Source organism: Monopterus albus, unplaced genomic scaffold (genome assembly GCF_001952655.1).
Source record: "Monopterus albus unplaced genomic scaffold, M_albus_1.0 scaffold127.1, whole genome shotgun sequence".
Lineage (NCBI taxonomy): Eukaryota > Metazoa > Chordata > Actinopteri > Synbranchiformes > Synbranchidae > Monopterus > Monopterus albus.
In genome coordinates this window covers 1,024,308-1,037,220 of record NW_018128007.1, presented here as the reverse complement: position 1 = coordinate 1,037,220, position 12,913 = coordinate 1,024,308, and the positions used below count along the sequence as shown (strand labels likewise).

The 12,913-nt window shown below is 40.8% G+C and overlaps 1 protein-coding gene across 1 annotated transcript in view; it reads left to right on the top strand.

Annotated features, from left to right (window-relative positions):
- Positions 1 to 8,550, top strand: part of cunh11orf24 (chromosome unknown C11orf24 homolog) — a 20,130-nt gene extending 11,580 nt beyond the window's left edge. The window contains exon 4 of the mRNA XM_020612742.1: positions 2,862 to 8,550. Within this exon, the coding sequence (XP_020468398.1) occupies positions 2,862 to 3,835 (974 nt within the window). The 3' untranslated portion in view covers positions 3,836 to 8,550. The remainder of the gene's footprint in view (positions 1 to 2,861) is intronic.
- The last annotated feature ends 4,363 nt before the right edge of the window (positions 8,551 to 12,913 follow it).

Here is a 12,913-nt window from a genome sequence, read left to right as displayed (position 1 = left end):
CATATACAATTTGGCTGGAGTTTTCAGATAGATGTATACAAAAGTAGATTTCCAAGGTATTGCACTGAGGTTTGTCTTAAGTGTCCAGTCACCGGCTGATTTCTAATAAAGGGGTGTGTTGGTCCAGTGCACATGCTGCTCACGAAACAACGCTCTCGTGTATCCTCACGCTCCTCAGAGATGTCCTCAATCCTCACTTGACCCAGAAATCACTCCTGTTGTGTTCAGTGACCCACCCAAGGCCACTGACACATGTTTTTTTTGCTATGCCAGACTTTAAGATCTGGGTTCTGTACTGCATTTACAGGCGCATGTGTATCCTGGTATCCTTATTCATTGACTGTATACAAGATGGACATTGCATCACCCCGTGGAAAGAGAAGCCAAACCAGATTCTGCGCAGTAGTGACTGAGTAGTTGAGTGACACATCAGGCTGCCAATCAAAGCTGTCAAATCACCTGAAATACACCCCTTTTAAATCATCAAATAACTGATTAGAAATAGTCTTACCAGAAAAATGACCACTTGTGCACATATCAGCATGATAATATCTACCAAATAGTTTGATTTGTACTTTGAGTTTTTAGTTTGGTTCATGTCCCATCCACTAAGACCACGTTCACACTGCAGGTTGAAGTGGCTGAAATCCGATCTTTTTGCCCAAATGCGACCCATATCCGATTTCCTTATGACGGTGTGAACAGCACAAATCCAATTTTTTCAAATCCGACCCAGGCCACTTTCATATGTGGTCCTAAATCGGATACGTATCCAATGTTTTGCAATGTGACTTTAGTGTGAATGGCCAGGTTGCATTTCATGTGATTTTTATGTCATTGAAATGCGACAGACGTCACAATTCTGCGCTGGAGGAGGCGAGGGGTAATAAAAAAATGGCAGACAACGGTGATTCAGGTGGTGATAACGTTTCCCTTCTCACTCGGAAATTATTAATGAATTCTGTGTCCATGAAGCCCCTCACGGAATCCCACCAGTCCTGGCTCCGACTCCGCACCCACACATTCCTCTGTACAGAGGTAGCAGCCACTGCTCCACAAAAGGCCATAAGCAATATTTGTGCTCTCCTTCTTCTTGATATTCTTCTTATTATTATGTCTTTATTTCGATTGCAAATTGTCAGGTACATCGCTACGCACATGCTATCACGAGCCACATCCATTTTTATTTCCGCAAACACAGTACGCTGCGTCTGACGTCATGTCCTCTTCTGCGCATGCGGGTCACTTCAGGGCCGTATACCGTTCACACATGAGACAGATGGCAGTCGCATTTAAATGACAGTGTGAACAACAGCGCAAAAAAGTCGGATTTCGGCAAAAAATCCGATCTGAGCATTAAGACCTGTAGTGTGAACGTAGTCTAAGATGGAGGGGGTGACTTTGGACCTATACTGCTACCAGCCACCAGGGGGCGATTAACTCACTGTGGTTTCACTTGTGGGAACTGTCAGACTGTCCATCATATATACAGTTAAAGGCATTATCCTGTTTTTAATTATTTTCAGGATATGGTGTTGATATAGAACATGAAAAATTGTTCTTCGTATCTGTGTACATAATTAAAACTGTATCCATCTCAGCTACGGTGTTTCTGTCTGGAGAAAAAATGTTTAGAAACCTGGATAAGGTGTTGAAATGCCACAGTATGTTTGTATGTTGTTTTCCAAATAATGGAGATTGTGTTTTGTGCGGATAGTTCTAATAAACTCTTTGTGTTTCCATTTCCAATATGGCTGGTGTTGAGAGATTCTATCCTATAAACTCTTTTTGTTTCCCATTCCAATATGGCTTGTGTTGAGAGATTCTAGCTGTGTCCCCGTAGATGGAGCCTTTCCTGCACTGATATCTTCGACAGGTCTGGAGCAGCCAGTTAGCTAACATATTTATTTAACTGGGGGAAAGCCCCTCGACATCTGAGAGCCCTTTTACAAGGACGTCCTGGCAAGATGGATGTTTTGTCATAATCCTTTACAGTGCCACACTGGTAAAATTGTCAGTGTTTAGGATACACTGAAAATATTGTTGAACTGTGGGTTGTGCTGAAAAAGTGATTTGACAAGTCTGGATACGTGGTTCTTTTGAGCTGTTATGAACCTGGGTTAACAACAAAGTAATATGAAGCCTGCTCCTGCTGGGGGGCACAGTGCCGTGTTTACACCTCCAGCTGCAGTATCACCTAAGAGTTACTGTCGTGGAATTTTGCTGTTCTAGGCTTTTCTTTTGTAAACAGAGCTTCTAACATTACAGAGGGATGGTTGGAGCTGCATTTCAGCTGTGCAAAGCTTCATCTCAACAGAATTTCTGACAGTGCTTTTACGTTCTAATTCCATCACTGCATCTCAGAATGATAATCGGAAATTAAAAACTATATACTCTGGCCTTTATTAGAACAGAAATGATCCACGCTGCAGCATTCTGGTCAGATACGGTTCATCAAACTATCTACTTCTCTCTTCCTTTTTCCTCATTGATCTCTGCTCTGGCAGCAAAAACTGGAGCACGAGCTGGAGCAGGAAGTCCACATTGTTACATTTTATTCAGTGTTGTCCTCTTGTTCATCATTTATCAGCTTGAAAGTTCTGGAATCCGATTGTACGTTTGTTAAAAATGTATATTTATACTGTTGTAACCTGGCAGGGACTACATGCCGGTGGCAGCAGCTGTTTTACAGCATTATGTGCAGCCCATTGTCATATGCATATGGGATAAGGTGGAGGTGGGTAGCAAGAGCTTTTGTCTGTGTTTATAGGCTTTGGTTATGTTATTAAGATCTAAAGATTTCTAATGGGTTGGTATTTCTTTTTTCTTATTATTGAGTTTTGTCTTTTGCTGTTCTCCAGGTAATAATACAAGTGTCAGTGAAACGACCCCAGCTAAGGATTCCTCAGGGACCACCTCCAGTCATGTGCCAGTGCCACTACAGAGGAATCCGTCGTCTGTCTCAGACCTTGGCAGCAGTAGCCCAACCTTCATCCAGTCTTCTTCAGTTCCTGACCATCCAGACAGAGGCAACAGAAACGATTTGGAACTGACACTGGACTCAAATGGCACACATGAGAACCAGTCCTCCCCCAGCTCCTCTTCATTTGTCAGCCACAAATTAAATGACATTATAAGATTGTTAACCACACCTACCCAGTCTGCAGGAGGAAACCATTCACCCACAGCCTCACCATTCAATCAGCGGCCAGTGTCTCCAGGCCATCAGGTTCCATCATCAGAGGCAGTCACTCAGTCTTCAGACCTTTTTCTGTCTAAGACCACAGGCCTGCCCATCCAGGCTGCTCATACTGGATCCACCACCGCACTGCCTGTTAGGAATGTCAGTTCAACCACTGTACTAGTGATGTCTACAGCAACCCTAACACCAGCACCTACAACAGTGATGACAACAACAACCGCACATGCTTCAACAACTGTTACAACAAACGCAGGTACAAAGATGTCACCTTCATCATCCTCATCAGCTGCACCAGCTGCCATGCCACAGCCAAATGCCCCGAGCACCGGGATGCTACCAATCCACACCACTTCTTTACCCACAGGGCCTGTCAGCAGTGTCATTACTACCAGCAGTCAGAGTGAGCCCCCTGCAGCAGGAACAAGGGTTGCCATAGTAGAAGTAGCGGGGGGGTTACTGACCATGCAGCTGGTGGATACAGCATCTTTACTGGCTGTCCTGCTTTTCGGCTTGCTCTTCTTTCTGGTCACAGTGGCTGTGTTTCTCACGCAGGCCTACGAGAGCTACAGGAGGAAGGACTACACCCAGGTGGACTACCTGATCAATGGCATGTACACAGACTCTGCAGTGTGAGGGAGGAAGAGGCTAGGCCCAACTGTGGTCAGTTTTTTTGTGCTTGGAGTCGGAGACTCTACAGTAGAATGGAGGTTGGACTGTTTGGTAACATGCTGGTGCTGTTGGACCTCCTGGGGAGAAGTGGGAATGAATTCAACTACAGCGCACTGAACTGACTTCCAAGCAGTCACAGATCTGTTTCTGTCTTAACCTTTCCACTTAACACATTCTCTCCTGCTTCCTGTTCTGGTTTGATGGTTTGAATGTGGTGAGTTCTGCCAAATATTAAGCACCATAAATAGCTTTTACCTGGATGTAAGTCTAGTTCATGAGCAGCCTACACGTGCAGCCCTCTAACGAGCATCATTGTTGGCCCGTGACGGAACGTCGTCCACCCTGCTGCTTAGTGCAGCTGGATCAAGATGCATCCAGAGCTCAACACGTGGCCTCGTCAATATCTCTTATGTCTTGTCATTTTTACGTTGAACAGTGTAAAAATCTGTCAAACTAAGTTATTGCCCATTTACAGAGAACTGTGGTCACACAGAAGTCTCATTAAGAAGCAGTTTTTCAGAAAAGCACCTTTGGACTAATTACATATCAGTTGAGATTCATTTGAATAAAAAAGAAATGCAACCCATACCGCAGAATGTTTTCCCACATTGCTTTTAAGGACCAAAGCATATTTGTGAATATTATATTGGAAATGTGTTTTTCTGTTAACTACATAATCACATTAAAAATGACAAACTCACAAACAATTTTAAAGCACAAACTAGCTGATTAAAAATAAAGAAATCAGCCTAGACCCTAACGGTCAATATGATGATGAACAACTCCTCAGTTAGCATGTCCAGTATGTACCATGTTGAAAATTAAACAATGTGCTTTAATAGGAATATGAAACATTCCAGCGTACACATCTAACTGTGCAATAGTTCAGTCCATTAGCATCTGTAGCAGTGGAATTGCAGTCAACATTAATGTGATAATTTTATTTACCAAATTTGGGGGGGGTGGAATCATTATGCTAGTGATTTCAGCTACAGTGGATCGTTTTGGATGTTTTGCCATTTCATTCTCTGTCATATTGTTATTTCCAGCGTTCACATAAAGATGCACTCAGTGGTTTTGCTGTAGTGTTTAACACCAAAATCTGACGTCAGAGTTGGTGTAGATTATTATTTGAAGCTATCGTAGTTCAGTTAGATTAACAACTAACTGATAACAATATCAGTGTTGAATTTTGGGAGTTCTGGATCAGGTGTACCTAATAACTGCGTACGGCTCTCATGACTTGAGTCTTCTCTAATTTTGGCCATCGTTTCTAGAAGCTGTGTTGAGATCTCGGAACACCATGTCCTCCAGCTGTTTAACTTCTGGCTGTGCTGTAGTGATGTAGATGTGTAGTCCAGGGTGCGTCGGCTTGTGGTTCCAGGACACCACAGGACTAGCAAACATAAGCAGTCAGATGACAGCTTTATTGTGAAACAAGCTTGCGGCCTTCATCAGTGGTGAATCAAAGATTCATTTCAGCTCCGCTCACTTTTAGGTTGACCGAGTAACAACGTTCAGGTCATCTTGAGAAACGCCTGCCTCGTTTGCAGCCTACTTGTATGAATGCAATTCCTTTGAATAAAGTCTTATTTTAACTGACTAAAAAATGGGGGAGAAAACCACAATAACAAGATTTAAGTTGTAATAAATTTATCATAGCTGAAAAATTGAAATGTATCTGTGATGAAATGGCAGTCCAGGAAAAAGGTGTGACATGAGTTGCCTTACAGCATGGACAGCAGGACGCAGGACTGGTCGCTTTTCACAGTTAAATTCAAAGTAAATGATCATATGGAAAAACATCATGACTTCTCAGAAATATAAAGGTTTTCTCAAAGACATCCAGATTAGACACTGGTACTTCTTCCAGACGTTGGAAGATGTCTTTCTGTTGCTCTGCATGAACTTTTCCCAGGTGGGGCCTAGTTTGTTGGAGCCTGATGCCACAGTGCAGTGTGGTGTGTAGTGCAGTCAGTAGGACAGTGAATGACCACTGTCCTGGTCAAGTTGATTTATTTTTCATAGTGTGTTCATGTTGGCTCTGTTCACCTGGTCTGTTTGGTTGGCCGTCAGCTACTTGGTGGTGGTGGTGATGAAGATTGTCACGCTGACAGTATAACAGCCTCATCCAGTTCAAACTGAGAATTAATAGGGTTCACTCCATTTATATTTATTATGCTGTTTTTCCTGAACTTGAACAATTTCAAAGCGTTTAGATCAAGAACAACAGCAGTGACCTTCCTAATTTATGCTGTGGCAGAAGTGTTGCATTGAATTGGACAGGTGTACCTAATAAATTGGCCGGTGGGCGTATACATCACATTTTACAGATTAACTGTAAAAAAACGCAGTAAGTGCTGATAGAATAGATAAGGCACTAGGATTAATCAGGCCGGGCTGTTGGTCTGGAGCAGGCTACCTGCGCAGACGAGATCTCCATAATAATTTATATGTCACTGCTTTTGTGAAACTGATTCACAGCTAAGTTCAGCCAGGGTAACTGGGAAATCCTGGCTTAACCTGCTAGCTAGGCTTTGTGACCCAGCCCTCAGATAAGCTTTTTCCAGACAACAAACCAGAGCCAAGCTAACGACAGCCGCACAGGACATTTTAACATTTTTTTGTTTTGTTTTGTTAAAGACGCAAAGATAGACACGTGGTTTTAGACTAGCTTAGCACAGGGGAAATGCACTAACACATTTGATGGGGCTGGTATGGCATAGACCCCTGTCTCCAGTCTCCAAATGTTGGGCTTCTTTCTTAAAAAATATTTCATTTTTATCACATTCCTTTCTATTGGTGTTCACTGATGAAATGACATTTCAACTATGCAGGGTTCAATGTTTCTTTGCACACATCTCTTGCTGTGAATCATGGGAACAAGGTGGTTTATTTCAGTGTGGCATGTTTTCTTATTTTTCTCACAGTGACTATAGTTTGGAATATTAATGAACAATATCAGGTTATATTTATCCCTAAACAAATCACTCCTACAGTTTAATATGTACTTTACTGTACATTTTCCCGTTTGCTTATGTTTTACTGATCCAGCCTTTCATCCACTTATTTTAGAGACATGTCATTGTTCTTACAAAAATAATTTAGAAGCTTTCATACTTGTAAGTCAACTATGGAAGCTGTACATGTGAAAGTAAATCTCTATGTCAGTTCTTGCAGTTGCATTGAAGATGAGCAAGATTGCTGGTCTAAAAGTCTGAGTTACATTTCACAAACTGAACACCTTTGGTGTGTCAGTGAGGAACAGTATATAATACCCAAGTACAGATGCCTACTGGCCCACTGGACAACTGCGTTTCCTCCAGTTCTTCTTAAACATGTTTGTTAGTATGCACGCTACAGGCCGATCCACTGTTGCCTGTTCTTATTTCTTGACCACTGTGTATTAGTTTACTTCTTCTGAGGGGCCATGGTTGATGAAAATTTACCAAATAATTACTGAAGCACATTATTGTAAAGCCAAGGGAATCGTAAAGCCATTATCAGTATGTGACAGATTGAACTGGATTTTTTGGACCTGTCAAGTTTGTGTTAACTTTCTAGATCTTAAAGTTGATGGTTTCATGCCATACCTAATTAGTTTCTTACAGAATCTTTTTTGTTTTGTTTTTGTAATAAATGAAAATTGTCTGGTTTGAAATGCAGGGAACGTTTCAACAATAGCATAAGAGCACATTGGTACAAAGGCAGAAAGCGGCAGTGTTTGCAAACAATTTTACAATTCTCTCAAGAAAACAACCATTGGTTTTCTTAAGAAAATTTGATCTTTATCCTGTTACCTTGCGAAAACATCTTTATTCCTGTACATGAAGAAAACAAGATCTGAAAAACTACATCTTTGATTTGTTTTATTCTGAAAATGTTATGTTTATCTCAAAACAAACATCTTTATTCTTTGACTTTAACAGTTATCTTGAAAAACATACTGTTTGGCTTCTTTTTTATTTATCTTGACAAAATGAGGTATTTATACCATTATCCTCATAAAATATTTCTGAATTTTTGTTTTAATTTTATTTTACTTTTTCAACAACAAAATGACTGACTTGTTAATTCCAGTGGCTTTTTGCTTCCATACATGGATGTAATTATTTTGTTTTCTCATGATGGCCGACTAGTGTCAATCATCTGCATGACAAATTCTGTTTTCTCATCAACACAATGTAATTATTTCATGATGGCAGGACGCCCCAAACCATCAAATCGAAAGATTAGGTAACCATTGGTTTTAGGACTGCTATTTACATGCATGATGGCTGTCATGCATTTGCTAAAAGAAACATTTGGGTAACCCTGATGTCACAGCAAATGAGTCAACAATCACTAGAAAACAAAACAAAACAAGGCTTCACTAGTCTTTTGTAGGATTGACTGATGTCTGCAGCGATGACAAATTGTTAGGACGACGTTACTGGCTTCATTAAGTCAGTGAAGCATTTTCAAGATTTGATGGTTTCTGGGGGCAGTAGTTGTAAATGGAGCTGCTCAAGATCCTGGTGGGCTGCGTTTACAGTATCTGATGTGTAGGATGTTAAGAAATGACAAAGCCACCTGCCGTGTGCCAACACAACACTGTACTAATGCACTTTGAAAAGATATTTTTACTTGCAGAGAATAAATAATGAAAAAAACAACCACACTGATCTTTGTGTTTGAGTCAGTCACTGTCTAAGCTTACATTTAAATCATAGTGGCGAGCTGTAGAGCATTTCATACATAGCATAGCAGTGTAAGACCGTCGTTCTGCATAAAGAGAGCTCCCCACAGCAGTGCCACGTTGATCCAGGGGAATGGTCCTCTCAGAGAGCTGGCTTCTTAGCACGTTCAGTCAAACTTCAGATTTCTCCCTGCTCCACCTTGGCCTTGGGGATTTGACTTGGTTTCTGTGCCACATCTTTAAAGAAGGTGAAATATTTTTGTTGGTGTGCTTTTCTAAGCTGGCCTTGTGTAACCAGATGGCAAAACACACATGTTAAACAGTGGTTACTCCACAGATTCTGGCTGAAGACAGGAGCATTTTGGTTTTGGAATCAGCTTTTTTCCAAACTTACCGCAGTAATGGCTCCAGTAGCTGTTCTAGATTAAAAATGTTCCTAGCTGGACTGTTAAAGGGCCATGCCATGCCTTCTTTCCCCAACATTTAGCCCATTCTCTACAAATCAGCCATATTCACAGTAATGTGTTAGCCTTTGGATTCTATTCAGTTCAGTATAACATTACTCTTAAATGAGTTAGTTACCCTATGGCTGTGATTATTATTATTATTATTATTGTCAAAACTACATTACTGCTGTACAGTAATGCAGCTGAAAGAGCAAACTGATTAAAGTCTACAATATATTAAATGCTCCCTGTAGAGGTGTCATCCACGACAGAGGCTGAACTGCTTGGTTTGCTACAGAGGTTCAGATCTATTATCAGCGATCTCGCAAAATCACAGGTAAAAGAGCATAGCTATTACCAGTCAAATGCACTGTATCTCTATAATAGATCAGTTTGTTATATCCTCAGACTTAGTGGATTCTATATAATTATGCTTAAATATGCGAAACAGCATTTAGAGTTGTAACTAATTTTAACTACTTTTATAGATCATTAACAGGACATAACTCTGAAAACCATGCCTTTGATCAGACATTCAACCCCCATTGCCATTAGTATTTTGATTATTTTGCTGTGAAAAGAAGTAAATTCATTTCCTGCAGCAAACAGAATTAAAGCTGAGCCTTTCTTCAACAGTTAATTCACTGTTTCATGAATTTAAAAGACAGAAAATAAAAGCAATTGTAAGTCTGGGCATCCTGCTGCAGTAAATCAGTAGTGAGAAGAAAATGACTTGGGCATTTATCAGGAGAGAGACTAATGAAAGACACTATGAAGTTGTATCATGGAAAGTGTTCTGGACTGCTGAAGGATTGTTGATTTGATTTTGACCTTTCTTTTTGAGTTCAGTTTCACACTGCAACTTTGTTGAAGGGCAGTATTGAAAAGCTGAAGCTCCCCTTTAAAACAGCTCTTAACAAACAAGTGCTTGTCGCTTTTCTGTTCTTATGATCTCTGTAGATGGATAAAAGGATGAAAATAGTCACTTCAGGAACACAAGATCTTTACATCAGCTGAACTGTACTCCCAACACATCTGAATCCCTCAGTATTGCAGATATGTACCACAGCATGTTGCCGCTACACTGCACCTCTGTGATGATGTGTTTTCCAGAGCAGCAGCGAGTGCTTTTCATCTTAGTCATCCGGCGTAGCTCTGCTAACACACCTGCAAAATGACAACACACGCAACAACACATCAGTCAGGGAGCATGGGAGTCTAAACACGGCAAGCCACATGCAAGCTAAACACCACACACAGTCAGCACATTTCTCAGCCATCCGGTGTAGTTTAGATTTCAGCCTGTTTACTCTTGATGCATAATTGAAAGTAGCCCACAGTATTTTATTGTTTCTCAACATGCAAATGTACTCACATTTAACCCCTCTGAGTTAAGTACATTTCTGCCTGTACAGTATCTTTATGCTAATTTTTAGAACTTTAAAGGGCTTCTAGTTCCAAAACCCACATGTCTGTGTTATTGTTGTAAAGATAATACTGAGAAGTGTCATCTGGTATATTTGTCTTACTGCTAATACTACCACAGTTAAGTTGATGGAGTTTTAAACTGAGGAAAAAATAAATGCTTTGTTTTTTGTCTTTGTTTATAATTCAACTATATAACAATATCTGTTCTTCAGTATATCTATAATGTGTGTTCAAATTTTATGTTGATTGAGTCCAGAACGAAGTACTAAGCATCAACAGCAAGTGGCCATGTCGCATTACAAAACCTGTTGTTTGGTTGTATGTCTGTGTGTGAGAATGTCAAAACCACTTCACACAAAGCCAGAGTGAAAATGCATTTTTTGGTCACCATATTTATTTATTTGAGAAAAACAAGACATACGTAGCTGATAAGTGGAATAAAATTGTAGTTCTCCTGGACGAGACTGGATTGGTTTTTCATTCTGGATCATTAGAAAATGTCTATAGGGGGAAATAACTTCAGAATTTCAGTGAGTGTTGTCATACGACAGTACAAGGTTAAAATGGTCAGCATGTATCAATTGCAGTTTCCAGGTTAGCAGAAGAGTTACTTTTGTGGCTTGAGAGTATGTAATGCATAAGTGTCACAAGCTGGAGCTACATTTACCCCAGTAGCAAAGCACGGTCTCTAAAATCATACAAAACAGACTAATAGAAGAACAAAGGGCAACATGAAAGCTTTAAAAACCCTTAGCTTAACCAGAGGTTAAGATCTTCCTCAGCTTCTAAGCTCTGGCAGTGATCCCGCTTGTCAAACATCTAGAATGAAGAAGACGCCAGTCCAGCACTGCAAAGCCTCCATATGTGCCAGCAAGGGATTTACTTCAAGCAGAGAAACCACCTTGCACTCTTATTTCCCTAACCCTCATTAATCTAGCCCTACCCCACACAGGAACCTCGCCCTACAGCCCCCTAAGATCACCGCCAGCAGCCCTAACCAACATGCAAATGGAACCCGTGAGTGCAAATCTCATCCTGTGGTAATGGTCTGTCTGGGGCTGGGAAATCAGGTTTGTGTATTCCCAGATTGACTGGGTAAAATGAGCAAACTACCCTGGGGCTGCACACCCCTAGCTGCTTCCAGCTATCTCCTGTCTAACTCTCACTTGTTTGGTGATGTTTAGTTGAATTTTGTTTGGTAGTGTGTTTCCTGAAAGCCGTCCCTGGTAGGCTAGCGGTTAAGGCGCAGTGCTCTCGCCGCTTGCAGCCCGGGTTCAAATCAGGGTTGCATCAGGAAGGGCATCTGGCATAAAACACATGCCAAATGTCAACATGTGAGTCATCAGTGTGACGATTCACTGTGGCGACCCCTAAATGGGAAAAGCCAAAAGTGACTTTCTTTCATTGTGTTTCCTGAAAACAGTGTGCTCGCTCTCCAGGCCTGTTTGCGTGGAATGCAGGCTGGTGTGAGGATCTGAGGAAGTCAGTAGGCTGGAGAAGAACACACAAAGAGAGGTGTTATACAGGGCCAGTGCCTTTGTAATTTACACATGAACATCAAGACCAAATTTTATTTATCACATAAATTCTAGCTTATTCATGTTAATGATGAATCTTCCACACAGACTAAAGTTAGTCACAGGTTTAATTTTCTTCATTTTATACATGCTCCCCTTGGAAAACATTATTAGGGAACACGGCATAAATTTCCACTGAAATTTCCAATCAACATAAAATTTGAACACACATTATACAGTAGATATACTGAAGAACAGATATTGTTATATAGTTGAATTATAAACAAAGGCAAAAAACAGAAAGCATTTATCTTTTCTCAGTTATATTTATCTATGAACCCAGGTGAATCAGATCAGTTGGTCAAACTTCCAGCATGTCTTAAAGACAAAGGCCTGGATGACCTGTAATTTCTTACTTCTAAACTCCAACAAAACTGAAGCTATTGTACTCGGGCCTGAATCTTAGACACATGCTATTTAACCATATATTTACTCTAGATGGCATAGCTCTGGCCTCCAGTACTGCTGTGAGGAACCTTGGAGTCATCTTTGACCAGGACATGTCCTTTAAATCACATATAAACCAAGAAGACTGGGAGCTGGCTCAACAGGAGATAAGCTTGATAGCTAAAGGCACTGCCTCTCACTCTGCTTCTGTGGACTCTAGGAACCACAAGTAAACCTGCACTCTGAGAGGAAGTGCTCTGTTGGGATGATAAGGCTCTACGTCAGGGGTGTCAAACTCAATGGCACAGGGGGCCAAAACTCAAAGCACACTTTAGGTCGCAGGCCGAACAGGATAAAAATGTATTGAGCAGACTAAAACTAAACGTTTTTTAACATAAATATGAATCGAAACAGACAGGATATAATATTATTCCAAAATAAATAAACTTGAACTTAAAATCAGCAACCGTATTTCTGCTAAGGCTTACATTTGCAAACACCTGCTTTTTGTCTGGACACCAGACGT